General features: G+C 48.3%; 1 protein-coding gene across 2 annotated transcripts in view; it reads right to left on the reverse strand.

Annotated features, from left to right (window-relative positions):
* Positions 1-17,061, reverse strand: part of LOC139311798 (class I histocompatibility antigen, F10 alpha chain-like) — a 50,038-nt gene that overhangs the window by 3,346 nt on the left and 29,631 nt on the right. For both annotated transcript variants that reach the window (XM_070936315.1, XM_070936314.1), the window contains 5 exons: positions 11,927-12,202; positions 5,838-6,113; positions 2,909-3,190; positions 588-686; positions 39-71 (listed from right to left, as the gene is read on the reverse strand). In XM_070936315.1, coding sequence (XP_070792416.1) covers positions 39-71; positions 588-686; positions 2,909-3,190; positions 5,838-6,113; positions 11,927-12,202 — 966 coding nt within the window. The remainder of the gene's footprint in view (positions 1-38; positions 72-587; positions 687-2,908; positions 3,191-5,837; positions 6,114-11,926; positions 12,203-17,061) is intronic.

The raw sequence follows: 17,061 nt of genomic DNA on the forward strand, positions 1-17,061 counted from the left end.
AAATCGGAGATTACATGTAAAGAGGACAAGTCACTCACTTGGCGTTGCTTTGTAGCCATCCTGACGTTTCTCTGCAAAGATAAAAATCAGTGAAAGCTCAAAAGAAGCCAACAGAGATCATCCAAACTCTCCCTCCGTAGGAGGAAGAACCCCAAGAGATATTTCACAGTCACTTTGTCCCATGAACAAAGACAGAAAGATCTTCAAAATACAAATGTATCTCCTGATTTGCCCCAAGAGAGAGCTGCTGCCTCTGAGATGGATGGAGGGGAATTGGGGGAAGCAGCAGCAGCAGCTGGGAGGGGAGGAAGGTTTCCATGGAAATCCTTCTCTGCTGTTCTTTGATCAAAGCCTTTGAAAGGGAGAGAACTGGGATGCCTCTTCCCAGCTCAGAAGAAGACAGGACTGCCTGAATCTCAGACTCAGCTGAATCGAGACTGGAGTCCCAGCAAGAGGCTGAGATCTCAGATGCTCACCAAGAGGGCTGGGAAAACAGGGCTTCTGAAGCTGATAAGTTTCCCAAAGGGAAAGACTTGGGGGGAGTCTTCCCATCTTCCTTCCATCACCCCCCAAAAAATGATACTTACTGAAGAATACCAGGATTCCAGCAATCGCACCCACCAGGACAAGAGCAGCCACAACGCAGCCAATGATGAGCCCCAGGTTGGATTTTGAATTGGTTGGTTCTGAATGCGGAGAAAGAGCAGATCATTGATGGAGAACCCAAAACATGACCTAAAGAAATGACAGCTGGAAATACCCAAAATTAAAAACTCCATGGGCTCATTTTTGTGTCTTTGGCTTTTCCACTCAAAAACAGCCGTTTTCAGCCTTGTTTTTTTAATTTTTTTTAAAAAAATTTAAAATTTGATTTATATGCCGCCCTTTTCTGGAGACTCAGGGAGGCTTACAGTGCGTTAAGCAATAGCCTTCATACTTTTGTATATTTTTATACAAAGTCAGCTTATTGCCCCCACAAACTGGGTCCTCATTTAACCTACCTTAGAAAGGATGGAAGGCTGAGTCAAACTTGAGCCTGGTGAGATTCGAATTTACAGTAATTGCAGACAGCTGATGTTAATCACAATGCTATCAGTCTGCAGAGCCACCAGGCCCCTTAGCAGCTTGCAAAACAAAAACTTCACCAACACAATAATGTAAACAAAATTTGTTAAAACAAAAACATTTTTGTTGTTTTTATAGGCTGCTCCAATAAGCCATGACCCTGAGTGGAAATGGGCAGCTCTGTATGCTTTTTTCTTCAGTTTGAATGTTTGCATTTTATTATTTAAAGTAAAATAGTTCATATCACCTAGACTTTTTTAAAAAAATATACACTTTCATTTTCCTTGGCCAGTCCAGGAATAAAAAAAAATTATAATTTGTGCTTCCAGAACTTCAGCATGAAAAATGGAATATGGTGATATCCGACTTCTGGATGGTCCCACAAATGGCAGAAATAGAATAACGGAGTCACAGAGTTGGAAGGGACCTTGGAGGTCTTCCAGTCCAACCCCCTGCTCATTCCAGAGGCCCTGTACCCTTCCAGACAAGTGGCTCTCCAGTCTCTTCTGAAACGTTTCTGGTGATGGAGGATCCATAACTTCTGAAGGGAAGCCATTCCACTGATTAATTGTTCTCCCTGTCAGGAAATTTCTCCTCAGTTCTAGGTTGCTTCTCTCCTTGTTTAGTTTCCACCCACTGCTTCTTGTCCTGCCCTCAGGTGCTTTGGAGAATAGCTTGACTCCCTCTTCTTTGGGGCAGCCCCTGAGATATTGGAACGTATCATGTCTCCCCTAGTCCTTCTTTTCATTAAACTAGAAATGCCCAATTCCTGCAACTGCTCTTCATATATTTTAGCCTCCAGGCTCCTAATCCTCTTTCTTGCTCTTCTCTGCACTCTTTCCAGAGTCTCAACATCTTTTCTATATTGTGGCAACCAAAACTGGATGAAGAATTCCAAGTATGGTCTTAGCAAAGCATCATAAATTGGTATTGCTTGGGGGAGGGGGGGCAGGTTTGAGGCAGGAACTTCAAATTTAAATTTCTCTTGCACAAAATTCAGGATTCCCATTGAATAGCAATCATGCCACCTGTGAATTGATGCTTGCTATAAACAACCAGAAAAATAAAAGAAATATTTTATTTTCCCTGGGATATCAGCATAACAATTACATTTGAATATTTCTTGTATCGTGGTGACAATCATCAATAAAAAAATTAGAATTTGAATTTTGCAAATTTGGACGTCCATGTAAAAAACATTAGGGACGCTTATGAGAGAGGGATCTTTTCCTTGGGATTTATGCTGAGCCTCGGGAATTCATGTATCGTATCATAAAATAATGTGCAACTTCTTTCTTAGAGCAGCAACACAGAGTGACCTTTTGACCTTTAAAGCAGGAAATCCTGTTAGTCTCTAATGAGAAAAAACTGAGACTTTGGTACTTTCTTTTCTGACTCCTGAAGCATCAGTCCAGCTACTCTCTGCATTTCCTGAACTCAGCTGCAGTTCATCCGGTTTAATCAGAATTTGCCTTCAGAAAAGGGGCTACCAGACTCCTGATTCTTCTACTTTAGGAATTGTAAACAAAAGGAAATCTCTTTCTGGTGCTCAGCATAACTGCTGCTTTTCTGCTGGGGGCAAGAAACAGGGAAGGCCTCAGAGAGGATCTAAGGGCATTTCATCAGGATCGGCCAAGTATTGTGATGGGATTCTGTAGTTTCCATCACCTGAAGTCAGTTCTATGGTCTGGTCCCTGCAGCTTCACCAACCTCAAACACTGGGAAAACCAGTGGATTAAAGCTCAGGTATATTCACACCTGGACACAATTGGGGTCAGATTTCTCTCCCACAACCCTCCAGGCTGCCAAAGAGCCCAGCCTTCCCCTCCCTGCAGCCTCTCACCCTTCAGTTCCAAGTCCAGAGGCTCCTGCAGGCTGTCATGTTCCACATGGCACCGATAGCGGTCTCTCTCTTTGGGATCGATCTTGACACTGATCCAGTAGTGGTAGGTCCCATCAGCATTGGGGGCCACAGCCTCATGGAGGGTGTCATGAAGCCAGACCTCCCCGTCCCTCGTCCAGGAGGCATCGATCTCCCTGGGGTAGAAGCCGTGGACCTGGCAGATGTGCGTCTCCATCCCATCCTCCACCTCTGTCCTGCTGCTCACCGTCACCTTTGGGATCTCTGCAGAAACGGCACCCCCAGAATTAACTCTGAGCCCCTCCAGAGCCTGGAAGGTGGATGAGAAACTTGCACATTTACAAGTTTTATTGCCCCCCCCCCCATTTCCCCACATCTTTTTTGAACAGAGTATTGGCCGTTTCTTGTCTTATACAATTAATTAAATTCAAATATATTTTACTCAATTACAATTCTTGCCAAAATCTCCCTCCCCTTTTTTATCATATTTCACTATTTCTATGCTTACTTACATACACAATATCTTCATTTGCCCTTAAATTCTAATTTTACTATTTATTCATGTTTATTCCCTTTTATTCTTTAACAATTCATTCTTTATCTTAATATATTTGTATTTGTTCGGGGTTGCCTTTCTTCCATTTCCTCTTTTTTATTGTACAGCAATCTTTCTCCTCCAACCTACCATCTCCCTCTTTTCTTTCTTTCCTACTTTCTCTCCTCCTCTTCTTCTCTTATCTACTTCCCCTCCCCTTCTCCTTCTCCTCCTCTCTTCCCCTCTCTCCTCCTCTAATTTCCCTTCCCTTCCTTCCGTGGATGAGAAACTTGGAGGGGCAGGAAATCTCCCACCACTTAGTTTTAACCCAAAGATTTAAATTCCACACTTGCAGCGTCTCCAAGAGTTTCAGGAAATGCTCCAAATCTGAAAAACGCTCAACCACAAGAACTCCTGATTTTGAGTCCTTCCCAGGCAGAGGTGTGTTTCAGCAGGTTCTGAGCAGTTTTGGAGAACCGGTAGCGGAGATTTTGAGTAGTTCGGAGAACCGGTAGTAAAAATTCTGACTGGCCCTGCCCCCACCTGTTCTCTGCCTCCCAAGTCCCAGCTGATTGGGAGGAAATAGGGATTTTGCAGTAACCTTCCCCTGGAGTGGGGTGGGAATGGAGATTTTACAATATCCTTCCCCTGTAATGGGGTGGGAATGGAGATTTTACAGTATCCTTCCCCTGCCACACCCACCAAGCCACACCCACAGAACTGGTAGTAAAAATTTTTGAAACCCACCACTGTTCCCAGGGACTCAACCTGAAAAACCTCCAGAAGCAAATTGAAGGTCCAAGAAAATTCCTTTCTGATTGCTTTGAACTCTGACTGATCTTGGGCTGCTCCCTTCAGGGGAGGGATAGCGCAGATGCTCTTTTAAGTTCCCTTAAAGACGACAACAACATAGAAGTTTCTCCCTACTTTTTGCATCCTCTTCTGCTCCCCTGAACCAGAGGCTCCTCCAAGCCTCTTTCCAAGGGAAGAGAGATCAAAGGGAATCTCACACAGACCAATTTGGAAAAGAGATTTTGTCTCTGAAAGCAGGGGGGGGGGAGGAGAGAGAGATTGATGCCAATGGAAGAGAGAGAAGGTCCTCCCCAGGCTGGGATGGGCTGTTGGCAATCATCAGTGGGGGGGGGGGGGAGTGGATTCCCCCATTGATCCTAATTTCATCCAACTGATCCTGGAGGGATTAAGGACCCCAGGGGGGAATCGGTAGACCTAGGGGAGAGGAATGGTCTATATCAGTGATGGTTAACCTTTTTGGTGCCCCCGTGACAGACCCCCAAAATGCAATGTGAGTGCTCCCCGCGCATGCGCCCTGGGCCCCGTTTTGGCTTCCGGGTTGGTGCAGGAGGCTTTTCAGGCCCAAAACGGGGTGTGTGTGGGGGGAGGCAGCTAGGACTCGATGAGGGAGAAACTGTGGAGATCACATCCTGGCTTTCTCCTGCCTTCCGTGCCTTCTCCAATCTTCACAGTTTCTCCCCCATCGAATCCTAGCTTTCTCCTGCCTTCCTGCCACGGAGAGGCACCTGCAGAGGGTGGAACCTGCAGAGATCGGGGAAGGCCCCGCCCCCATGCACATACGTGGCAGAGACCCGAAGACCAACTGGCAGGTGGGAGGTGCACGCATGTGCTTTGGAGCTGGGCTGGGGCGATGGCTGGCATGCCCGCAGAAAGGGCTCTGCGTGCCACCTGTGACACGCGTGCCATAGGTTCGCCATCATGGGTCTATATGGTAAACTAATAAAAAATTCTAGGAAACGATTATAACGTGAGCCGCCCTGTGGGGTGAGGGGTGTTCCTGAAGGTGGGGAGGGGGTTGTTTTGAGAAAGGCTCACTGAGAATTGTGGGAACCTGTTTGAGTTTTGACAGAAACTTTGCTCCCCCCACCGTCCTGGAAAGAAAAGAAAAGAACCCCTCATCCATCCCCTTCTTTGCCCAAGTGGGGGCACTGATAATGTCTTATTAATGGTAGAAGTGGAGCCCCCTATGGGGATGTGGGGAGAAGCAGAGTTAATGGGGGGAAATTAAAGGTGCCCACCACACTTGACTACAGTTTGGCTAGTGGAGGTTTCATTGAATAGCCCCAAATGGTTGCCTTATTGTGGGCAGTGAACAGGACACCACTAAGTGATTGTCCTGCCTGATCCACCCAGGCAGCTGCCAGGCAGAGGCTGCATTTCCTGGTCCATTGAATGGCTGCAATGGGAACCAAACAGGGCTTCCCGTGTCTTGGAGAGAGGCTGAAAGGGGGGAGGGGAGGATTCCTACCAGGGCAAACAAGCTCCAGACCAGGGACCCAAAGGGGCTGAATGTGCACAAGAGATCCGGTCATAAAGGAGGAAAGTCTGCATTCAGATGCTCACCTCTCCTCTGCAGCGTCTCATTCCCGTAGGACAAGTACTTCTCCAGCCACTCAATGCAGATTTCCTCCAGGTAGGACTTCCATCCCTGAGTCATTCCTGGAAGAGCATCCCATTTCCTCTGGGTGATCTGGGCCTGGGGGACAGGAGCCACCCAAGTGAGGGTCTCCTTGTCGAAGATGATGAAGGTCCTCCCTTCGTAGCCATATTGGACAAACCCTCCTTTGCTCCCGTCTCCCTGGAGCTCACAGCCATACATGTTCTGCCATGTGTGCAGGCCTAAAAGATAGACAGGAGGATGGTTTAGGGAGTCCCAAAGATAGATGGAGCTGCCTCCCTCCCTGCAGGGACTTTGACAGAGGCACTGAGACCCTCATTTCCTCCCTAGCTTTCAAGGAAAAGAAACCCCCATCACTAACCGCCCTTCTCTCCTCCCTCTACCTGCCTCCCTGCATTTCCCCCCCTCCCCCCAGTACAGAGTCCCTGAAGCTCCTCAGGAAATGGGAATCTGGAAAAGCCAGCAGAGGATCCCAAGAGAGACTGAGAAAAGAAACACTGGTAAAAGAAACGGAGGGACAGAGATCCTTCCATCTTTCTTTCTGCTGTTCCTCTGGGGGAGGTGGGGGGGAGGAAGGGATCCCTGAGAGGGAACAGTTGCCTGAATCTGCGGCTGCAAAAGGGACTGAGAATGTCGTGGTCTCAAAGAGGATCTGGTTGATCTATCCAAAAGCTTGCAGGGATCCCTCTGTGACCATAAATCTTGGTCTACGTTCAGAAATAGCACCAAGTCACAAGGGCTGGTTCCCACATTGTGTTAACCAGAAACAAACCATGGTTTAGTGCAATGTGGGAATGAAGCCTTGAAGGGCCACAAAGGAATATTTTCCTTAGCAACAGCAGCAAGTGGCCCAGTCTGATCTGGAGACCCAAAGGGTTATTGACCTTTGAAAGGAGCTTGAAGTTCACAGTCTCTGCAAGGCCCTGGAGAAGATATTTCAACTTCAAGTGAACAGAATCTTGGATTTAAAAGAAAACTAAATGTTTGAAAAAACCAAAAGCAAACCCTGAAATGTCCCTACTCCTGTTTGGGCTTGAGAGGGAGGAAGGATGCCAGGAACTCTCAAATCTAAGGAGAAACCACCTGTAAGTAGAGTTGAACTAAACTGACCAGTCCTTTCCCTCCCTTTCCACACCCAGGATTGACAGGTGAGGGATCCTTTCTCTGCATCTTCTGCTCAGCCTGAGAACTTCCCTTTGGAGGAAGAGGAAGATCCTAGTGAGCTGCAGTCTGATCCTGCTCTCGAGAGGAGATTCCCTGATCTCCCCATGGGAAAAAGAGTTCTGGATTTCTGCCCAAGATTAATCTCCTGCCATTCACAGGAAGGCCCTGAACATGTGGCAGCAGTTTTCAACTTCTGAGAACAAGCTCTGTCGTACTTCAGAAGCATCAAAAGCTAAGACAGAAACTGTCTTCTTTCAGTTGAAGATGAAATTTTCAATTTCAATTTCAATTTAATTCAATTTATATGCCGCCCCGCTCCGAAGACTCAGGGCAGCTCACAATACATTTAAAATCCTAATAAAAACATTTAAAAATTAAAAACATTAAAACTCATTCATACCATTCATGGCCGGATCTTGCCAGATCGCAAGAGCAAGATCAACGGCCCCAGGCCTGCCAGAATAGCCAGGTCTTCACTGCTTTTCGGAAGGCCAATAGGGTGGGGATGTCCAGACCTCAGGAGGTAACTGGTTCCAGAGAGCTGGGGCAGCCACAGAGAAGGCCCTCCCCTGCAGGCCCTCCAGCAGACATTGTTTAGCTGATGGGACCCGGAGGAAACCCACTCTGTGGGATCTTACCGGTCGCTGGGAGCTATGCGGTAGAAGGCGGTCTCAAAGACAACCTGGCCCTGAGCCATGTAGGGCTTTAAAGGTAATAACCAACACCTTGAATTGTGACCGGAGACCAATAGGGAGCCAGTGCAGCTCGCAGAGAATTGGTGTAATGTGCACCCACGACAGCTTGCACGGCTGCGTTCTGGACCAACTGTAGTCTCCGAACACTTTTCAAGGGGAGCCCCATGTAGAGCGCATTGCAATAATCTAACCGTGAGGTGACAAGGGCATGAGTGACTGTGAGGAGAGCCTCCTGATCCAAGTAGGGTCGCAATTGGTGCACCAGGTGAACCTGTGCAAAGGTCCCCCTAGCCACAGCTGTCAGATGTTGCTCTAATCCTAGGAGGACACCCAAATTGCGAGCCTGTTCTGAGGGGGACTATTTCTCCCCCACCCCCAGAACCAAGGATGGACAGTCAACATAGTCTTTAGGAGACAATACCCACAGCCATTCGGTCTTGTCTGGGTTAAGTCTGAGCCTGTTGACTCCCATCCAGACCCTCACAGCCTCCAGGCACCGGCACATCACATCCACTGCATCACTGAATTGACGCAGGGTAGAGATATACAGCTGGGTATCATCCGCGTATTGCTGATACCTCACCCCGTGTCATCGGATGATCTCACCCAGCGGCTTCATGTAGATATTAAATAGGAGGGGAGAGAGGACCGAGCCCTGAGGCACCCCGCAAACGAGGGGCCTAGGGGTTGACCTCTGTCCTCCTACCAACACCGACTATGACCGACCAGAGAGATAGGAGGAGAACCACCGTAACATGGTGCCTCCCACTCCCAGCTCCCTTAGTCTTCCCAGAAGGATACCATGGTCAATGGTATTGAAAGCCGCTGAGAGATCAAGTAGCACCAAGATGGAGGAATGACCCACATCTCAGGCTCACCAGAGATCATCCATCAGCGTGACCAAAGCAGTTTCCGTGCTGTAGCCAGGCCTGAAGCCAGACTGAAAAGGGTCTAGATAATCCGTTTCCTCCAATGACCGCAGGAGTTGAAGTGCCACCACTTTCTCTACAACCTTTCCCACAAAGGGTAGGTTGGAGACTGGACGAAAGTTCTTTAATTCTGCTAGATCCAGGGAAGGCTTCTTGAGGAGGGGCCTTACAACCACTTCCTTTAATGGTTGCGGGAAGGCCCCTTCCCTCAAGGACGCGTTAACTAAAGCCTGGAGCCAGCCTCGTGTCACCTCCCTGCTGGCCGAAACCACCCAGGAGGGGCACGGGTCCAACAAACAAGTGGAGGAACTCATCGCTCCTACAGCCTTGTCCACTTCCTCAGGAGTCACAAGCTCAAACTCATCCCACACAATAGGACTAAGACCTGTCCCCGTCATCTCGGTCGGAATTGCCCAATCAGAGTCCAGGTCCATCCGAATCTGAGCAACTTTATCCGACAGAAACTGCACAAACTCCTCAGCTCTACCCTGCAAGGGCTCCTCCACTCCCCCTACATTAAGGAGGGAGCAAGTCACCCTAAATAGGGCGGCTGGGCACGAATCCGCGGATGCAATAAGTGCAGAAAAATGCGAACATTTTGTCGCCCATATTGCCACTAAAAAAGTCCTAATAAAGGCTCTTAAGAGTGTTCGGTCAGATTCAAAGTTACTGGTCCTCCAGCGTCGCTCTAGACGTCTCTTCTGGCGCTTTATCTCCCGGAGCTCCTCGGTAAACGAGGGAGCTTTCCTGGATCCACTGCCATGGAGAGGTCGCAAAGGCGCAATCCGGTCCAGTGCCCCAGATGCCGCCCTTTTCCAGGCAGCCACCAGGGACTCAGCCGGACTGTGGACATGGGAGTCAGGTATCTCCCCAAGCTCCTTCTGGAACCCTTCAGGATCCATTAGGTGCCTGGGGCGGTACCACTTAATCGGTTCCGCCTCCCTGCGATGGAGGAGTAGCGTCCTGAAGTCTAACCTTAGCAGGAAATGTTCTGACCACGACAAGGGAGAAGCATCTATACCCCTTAATTCCAGATCATATCTCCACTGCCCTGAAAGAAACAGCAGGTCAAGTGTGTGTCCCCCCCACCCAATGAGTCGGACCCTGAATTACTTGGGTCAGATCCATGGTTGTCATGGAAGCCATGAACTCCTGAGCCGCATCTGAGGATTCACCAAGTGACGGCAAATTGAAGTCCCCCAGTATCATAAGCCTGGGGAACTCCACCGTCAGCCCAGCTACCGCCTCTAGCAGCACAGGCAGGGCTGTTGTAACGCAGCTGGGAGGCAGGTACATCAGCAACAAGCCCAACTGAACCCCTGAGTCCAATCTCAAAAGGAGAGGATCACACCCAACAATCTCAGGGGAAGGGATCCTGCGAGGAAATGTGTTTTTATCTCATGTTTGGCACAGAACTGAATATCTCTGCAACAAATCGAAAAGGCAAGTTTCATTTTTTTTTATTATTAGCGGAAGAACACTATTAATGCATCTCTACAGGTCTATCCATGAAACAATTCCGGCCTATCTCTGAGGCTGGATGTTCAGGGGTTTCCTGAGGCCTGAAAAATAGTTCAAGGGTTCCTCCAGGGTCAAAAGGTGCAGAAAAGCTGCTTTAGAGAGGCTAAAATATATTTACCTTAGAACTGCCATGAAAAATATCAAAAATCACTTCTTGGTGTCTTTTTTCTTCATTTTCTTCAATCGGTTTTTTCCTTTGATTTCTTTCTTTTATCTCCTTTACTTTATGTTACCTTCTATTAGTTTTTATCTCTTGTTCAAAAGGTTTAATACAAATTATATTTAAAAATTTAAAAGGTGCACAGGATGTGAGGGATCATTAAATTAGTATTGAAAACACAAAAGCTAATGTCAGAAAGCCTTTACATAAATCAAGAGTGCCACCACATCTGGAATATTATGAGCAGTTTCTGGTCACCAGACCTCCGAAAGGAGAGGAGGGAGCCTGGGAAGGTCCAGAGGAGGCGACTCAGGTTATGGGAAGGTGGAAGCAGCCTCCCTTTGAGGAAAGGTTGGGACATTTGGGGCCGTTGAGCCTGGAAAGGAGGCTCCCCTCCACTCTGGCCGGTCTCCTTCCTCCTTCCTCCACCAGGGGGAGCCCTCTGGGTCCAGCTCTGCTCCCCTGAGAGGCCAGCAGGGGGCCTGGAGGGATCTGGGGAGACCCTCAGGGATCAGGGGCAGAACTGGCAGAGCTCTGGGGGTCACCTGTAGAGGGGGAGGGGCAAGGAAAGGGTGGAAGAATTGGGGGGGCTGCAGCTCCTTGGGATGAAAGGAGGGAAAATGGCTCCTGTTTGTGGAGAAGCTTTTCTTCAGCCAAAAGCAGCCTCTCTTTACACACACATTTCCTTGCAGACCCTCCCCAAATAAGGTTCCTTGAAGGTGAATCTTGTCCCCCAAAGATGGCAGAAGGGGGGGGCTGCAGAAGAAAGAGTCTCCCTCCCTCCAGGGCAGCCCCACCAAGAGGGCAATGCAGGAGTTCAGCCTGAGGGACCAAGGATGGGAAGCCATGAAGGCTCTGAGAGATTCTGGAAGGGCCCCAAATGGAGGTTTCTTTCTTTTCTGTCTCTTCCCCATGAAGATTGGGAGGATCCTGGCCCTGAGATTCCCCCCCCCACAAAAGCCCCCCAGCCCCCCATTTGGTCCTCCCGGCCTCTCCTTCCAACTGGAGGGTGAGAAGAAGCTCCTGGCATTTGGGCCCCTCTCACCCCTCCAAAAAGGGGGAGAAGGAAAGGGATCTAGTCTCCCCAGGTGGATCTGCACTCGATCCCTCATTTCTCTGGGGTGGAAACAGACAGAAGGAAAAGGACCTGCTTCCCCCAGGATCTAATTAGGATCCACCTGCCTGGTTTTTTTTGGGGGGGATCTGTGATTCCCTTCCTCCCCCACAGCAGGAGATCCACCAAGACAAGATCCTCCATCTTTCATGGGGGGAGGGGAGATTTCGGTCTCTTTTTACCTCAGTTTATATCCATATCCATGTCAACATTCAGAAAGACAGAAGGATAACTCTAAACATCTTTTTATTAACTGCAATTGGCAGAAAATGTCAGCTATGGAGGGAAGGAGAAACTTATATTGATTTTTTCAAAAAGAATAAACATATAAAAAAAGACTTTTTAAAAGGTGTGGAAGCAGCCTTTCCCTTTGAAGGGACCCATTTCTCCCCCCTCTGGTTCCTGGGGAGGGGATTATGGGGCCGGAGGAGCCACCTGACCCATCACTCACCTTCGCTCTGATTGTAGCGACTCCTCAGAATCTCCAGGCCTCTTCTGAACGACTCCTCAACATCCCATTGTTTCCGACTCTCTGTGTCCCAGTACTGGGGATCCTCCTTCCCCACCTTCTCTATCCAGGAGACTCGAGGCTTCATCCTCCGGCTGTTGCTGTCGTATTGAACAAAGACCTGACCATCTACGTACCCCACAATGACAAAGTGGGGCTGCCCCTGACTGGGCTCCGAGATGGAGGAGTAGAAATACTTCAGAGAGTGGGAGGAGGCGCCTGGAAGGGAGCCAGAGGGGAAAAGTTAGGGGGCTTCAGCCAAGGACCCTGATCCCATGGAGGCTCCCATCTGAGGCTCTGGGGAGGAAGAAGGAAGAGGAGAGTTGGGGGGCAGAGGAGGGAAGGGGGGAAGGAAGGAAGGGGGAGATGGTGGAAGAAGAGGCAGGAGATGGAAATGAGGGAGCGACTGAGAGGGAAAAAAAGGAGCTTCTGGAGGGACTGAAGGGTTGGAGGGAAGGGAAGGTGGGTGGGGGGGTGAGAGAGGAGGGGAGGGGAGGGTCCCCCAAACTTTACCTGCCCCAATTGTGCCCTCCCCCCTTCCAGCAAGGCCTCCCTCAAACCCCCTTCTGGGTTGCTCAGCCTCTGCCCCAAGGAAGCTGCAATGGCTCCACAGGTAAAAGGGGGGATTCCACCCTCCCAGAAGCTCAAAAGCAGCAGGAAACCCCCCCTGGTCCCCCCTCCTTTCCATTCACAGAACAAAAAAAACCCCATCCTGACTTCACTGAAGGCCAACCTGGACTGTTAATAGGTGCAGATTTGGGGAGGGGTTTTATAAAATGGGGGAGGGGGAATCCGGGTGAGACCAGAGGCCATGGGATCCTTTGGGGGAAACCCAAATGGGGAAATGCAAAGGGGGGAGGGAAGGAAGGAGCAATGGAGTGACTTAGCCCCCCAGATCTTCCTCCTCACCCCTGTTCCCCCCCTCTTCCTGGCTGGAAAATCCCCCCTCCCCTCCCAGAGTTCAGCCATCTGAGCAAGAATCGGCTTTTGAACCCAGGACTCAGAGGGGCTCCTCCTCCTTCCACAGAAAATCTCAGTCTGATTAAACCAAGATTTCTTCCTTTCAGCAACCCAATTAGGGCCCTCAAACTCTCATTCAAGGACCTTTGCAATGCACCAGATTTCCTCTGAATCTCCCCCTTCACTTTCCCCAGAAGCTGCTCTGACCCTTCTCCTCCTCTGGGGCTGATCCTGCACTTGGTCAGCACAAAGAAAGGCAGAAATGCCCCTCAGCCACCTTGGAGGGGATTGTGATCCTGGCTACCCAACTCTTCACATGATCAGTGACTCTCAAGTAAAGGCCTAAATTAAGAGTTTCTCAGACTCCGACACTTGGACTTCAACTCCCAGAATTCTCCTCACCCCCAGAAAACCATTGGCCCCTCCACCCTGGCCCCACCCCCTGCCCCCAAGGAGGATGGTGGGAGCTCCTGCTGCCATCGCCCATATTTGGGGTGGGGGGCTCAGCTGGGATCCTCTCCCTAAATTCAGTCTCTGTCTGGAGGGTCCTGTCATCTTTAAAGCCCCTCTGGGGAATCCAAGATAAACATACAAAATTATGTCAGTTTCTATCATGCAAACTCCGGAATGAGGAGCATCAAAGTTTTTTCAGCCCTTCTTTGGAGGACAGGCTCAATTCACAAGACAGAAAACTATGCTAAACTTTACTAACAATGACCAAAAAAAAAATCACATTAAGTCACTGTTTAGTTCTTATTGTCAAAATACAAACACGGAAGAGACTCTAAGGCTGCCCAATGAACAGAAAAACAACAGCTTATTTGTGGATTAAAAGAATTAAAAGAAAATAAGATTAAACTGGAAAATCTCCAAGGCTCCTTGTTTGTGTTCATTCTGAAAGCTCTTCAGATCAGAAATTATTTCAGGGCACCAAAGATTTTGAAGATCATTTTCAGGATCGTTCATGGGACTTATTTGGGCAGAACCTGGGTCTGCGTACAAAAGGGCAGAACCTCCAAAGCCCAGAGAAATAAATGCAGGTAGTACATGACTTATGACCATAATTGAGACCACATTTTTTGTTGCTAAGTGAGACATTTGTTATGTGATTTTTTTGCTCCATTTTACAACTTTTCTTGCCACAGTTGTTAAATGAATCATTGCAGTTGTTAAATTAATAACCTGGTTAAGTGAATCTGGCTTCTCCATTGACTTTGATTGTCGGAACGTTGCAAAAGGGGATCAGGTGATACGGGGACACTGCAACCGTCATAAATATGAACCAGTTGCCAAGCATCCAAATCTCGGTCACGTGACCATGAGGACGCTAAAATGGTCATAAGTGTGAAAAGTTTTCAATGACATTGAAACTTTGAACGGTCATTAAATGAATTGTTGTAAATCGAGGACTACCTGTGGTCCTACTGCCCATTTCCTCCAGTATGGTCTCCCAGCCCTTCCCAGTCCAAATTTATTTATTTATTTATTTATTTATTATTAAAATTTATATGCCTCCCTTCTCCCGAAGGACTCGGGGCGGCTCACATAAATAAAAAACAATAACAATAAAATCTAAAACCAATCCAAAATTAAAATCCCCAGATTTAAAACCTCGTAGAATGATCAGGGAGTTTGCTGGAACAGCCATGTCTTCAGGCCAGCGTGGAAAGTGCGGAGATCGGGAGCTGTCCGGAGCTCGGTGGGTAACCCATTCCAAAGGGTCGGTGCGGCCACAGAGAACGCCCTCATCCTGGGAGCCGCCAGCCAACACTGTCTGGCCGACGGCACCCGGAGGCGGGCAGCTCTGTGTGAACGCACAGGGCAGTGGGAGGCCGGTAGGAGGAGGTCCTGCAACTACCCCGGGCCCATGCCATGTAGGGCTTTAGAGGTCAATACCAGCACCTTGAAGCTGATCCGGAAGGCCACCGGCAGCCAGTGCAGCTCACGCAGGAGAGATGTTGCACGAGAGTAACGGGAAGCTCCCGTAACAACCCACGCAGCCGCCACAAGGGCAGCCCCATGTAGAGGGCATTGCAGTAATCCAACCGAGAGACAATGAGAGCTTGAGTGACTGTACGGAGGGCATCCCTGTCTAGGAAAGGCCGCAACTGGCGCACTAGGCGAACCTGTGCAAAGGCCCCCCTTGTTGCGGCCGATAGATGGTCCACCAAGGACAGCCGTGGATCAAGGAGGACGCCAAGATTGTGAGCCTTTTCAGAGGGAGTAAGTAGCTCCCCTCCCATCAAAAGTGATGGGGTAGCTAGATCAGGCGATGCTGGTATCCACAGCCACTCAGTCTTGGAGGGGTTGAGTCTGAGCCTGTTTCTATCCATCCAGACCCGTACCGCCTCCAGGCACTTAGACACCACGGAAATGAAAGGCCTGGGCCTCCCTCTTCCTGCTCCTCCCACAATCCCAGGGGCTTCTCAGAGCTTTTGGGGAGAGGGAGGCCCAGATCCACTTCCTGTTCTGGGGAGATCACATCTGATCCAAAGGGATCAGAGCTTTTCTCTAAGAGAAGGAGGGGGGATCGGACTCTCCATGATCCAGAACCTGCTTCTTTCCTTTGTGGGGCTGAGCAATGAGGAAGTCTGAAGTCTGCCTGGGAGGAGAAACGTGTGAATGTAACACAGGTTGGGCGTCCTCACAGCCACGAATCCTCTTCATGTCAGAAATGACACGTGTGACTATAACACAGGTGTGCATAGGTTTGGCATCCTCACAATGGTGAAAGTGCCTCCAGTCAGGAACGGCTGGTGAGTTTGGGCCTGTCTGTGTCCAAGCAAGCGATTCAATTCATGGTCACCCTCCAGAGGTTCTTCTCTTCTTCTGCCTCCAACCCAGCCTATTTAATCCTTAAGATCCTGACAGCTTTTTTTTTTAATTGAAAAAGTTTTACAAATACATTTTCTCCCCAATTTCACCCCTCTAACCCTCCCAAACCCCCCCCAACCCTCCCTAACCCCCTAACCCTCCCCTCCCCCCAGACTTCCACAGAGTATAATCCAAATCAAAGACATATTTTATAAAACTTGAACCCCTCCACCCACTATATATTCTTCACATTTTCACAATCCAATTATTCTATCACTATATAATCCATTCCATTAAAAGCTATCTGATATTTCCTAGTTTGATATTTATTCTGCACATAATCTATCCACTTTTTCCACTCCCATACATAAGTCTCTTGTGTCCGATCTTTTAGATATGCTGAAATCTTCGCCATCTCTGCAAAACCAGCCATCTTCAAAGTCCATTCTTCAATAGTGGGCATAGCATCATTTTTCCAATATTGACCTATCAGTAATCTCGCTGCTGTTTTCATATACAATATCAACTTTACTTCACCCAATGTAAAACCCTTAACTATACCCAATAAAAACAATTGTGGAGAGAACTGAATTTTTTTCTTCAGAACGTTTTGCATAACCCACCAAATTTTTATCCAAAAAGCCTTCACTTTCTTACAAGTCCACCACATATGATAATCTGTGGCATCTAGGCAATCACATCTCCAGCATTTTGGTTGAACATTAGGGTACATACACGACAATTTCTTAGGATCTAAATGCCATCTATAAAACATTTTATAAAAATTTTCCCTCAAATTCTGCGACTGTGTAAATTTAACATTCTAAACCCATATTTTTTCCCATGTTTCCAACATCACTGGTTCTGCAAAATTTTGTGCACACTTTATCATACAATCTTTAACCAATTCAGTTTCTGAATCCCTTTCTAACAAAACATTATAAACCCTGACAGCTTTTTTAATGCCTTCTGAAAAGCTGCTCTATTCAAACGGTAGTTTCTCAAAGCAAACAACTGGGAACACCCCAAGGCCCCTTCCTGATTCCTAAGGAATAACAGTACATTTTAAATACTTTGGATTCTGCAAACTGACCCATGCTGAGCAATCCTGGAATGGAAGGAGGAGGATTTTGGGTGGTAAAATCCCTGCCTGGCCTAGAGAAAAGCTCTGGGGATGTTGGGGTTTAGGATGGAGGAGAAAGTGAACGTCCTAAAGGCAGAAACATTATTGAAGGAGCATTTCTCTTGAGGCTCTTCTCCTGCTGCATTCACAGGGCAGCCTTAGCCTGACGGTTCAATGGCAC

This window comes from Pituophis catenifer, unplaced genomic scaffold, assembly GCF_029215685.1.
Source record: "Pituophis catenifer annectens isolate HBS135680 unplaced genomic scaffold, rPitCat1.0.hap2 SCAF_2, whole genome shotgun sequence".
Lineage (NCBI taxonomy): Eukaryota > Metazoa > Chordata > Lepidosauria > Squamata > Colubridae > Pituophis > Pituophis catenifer.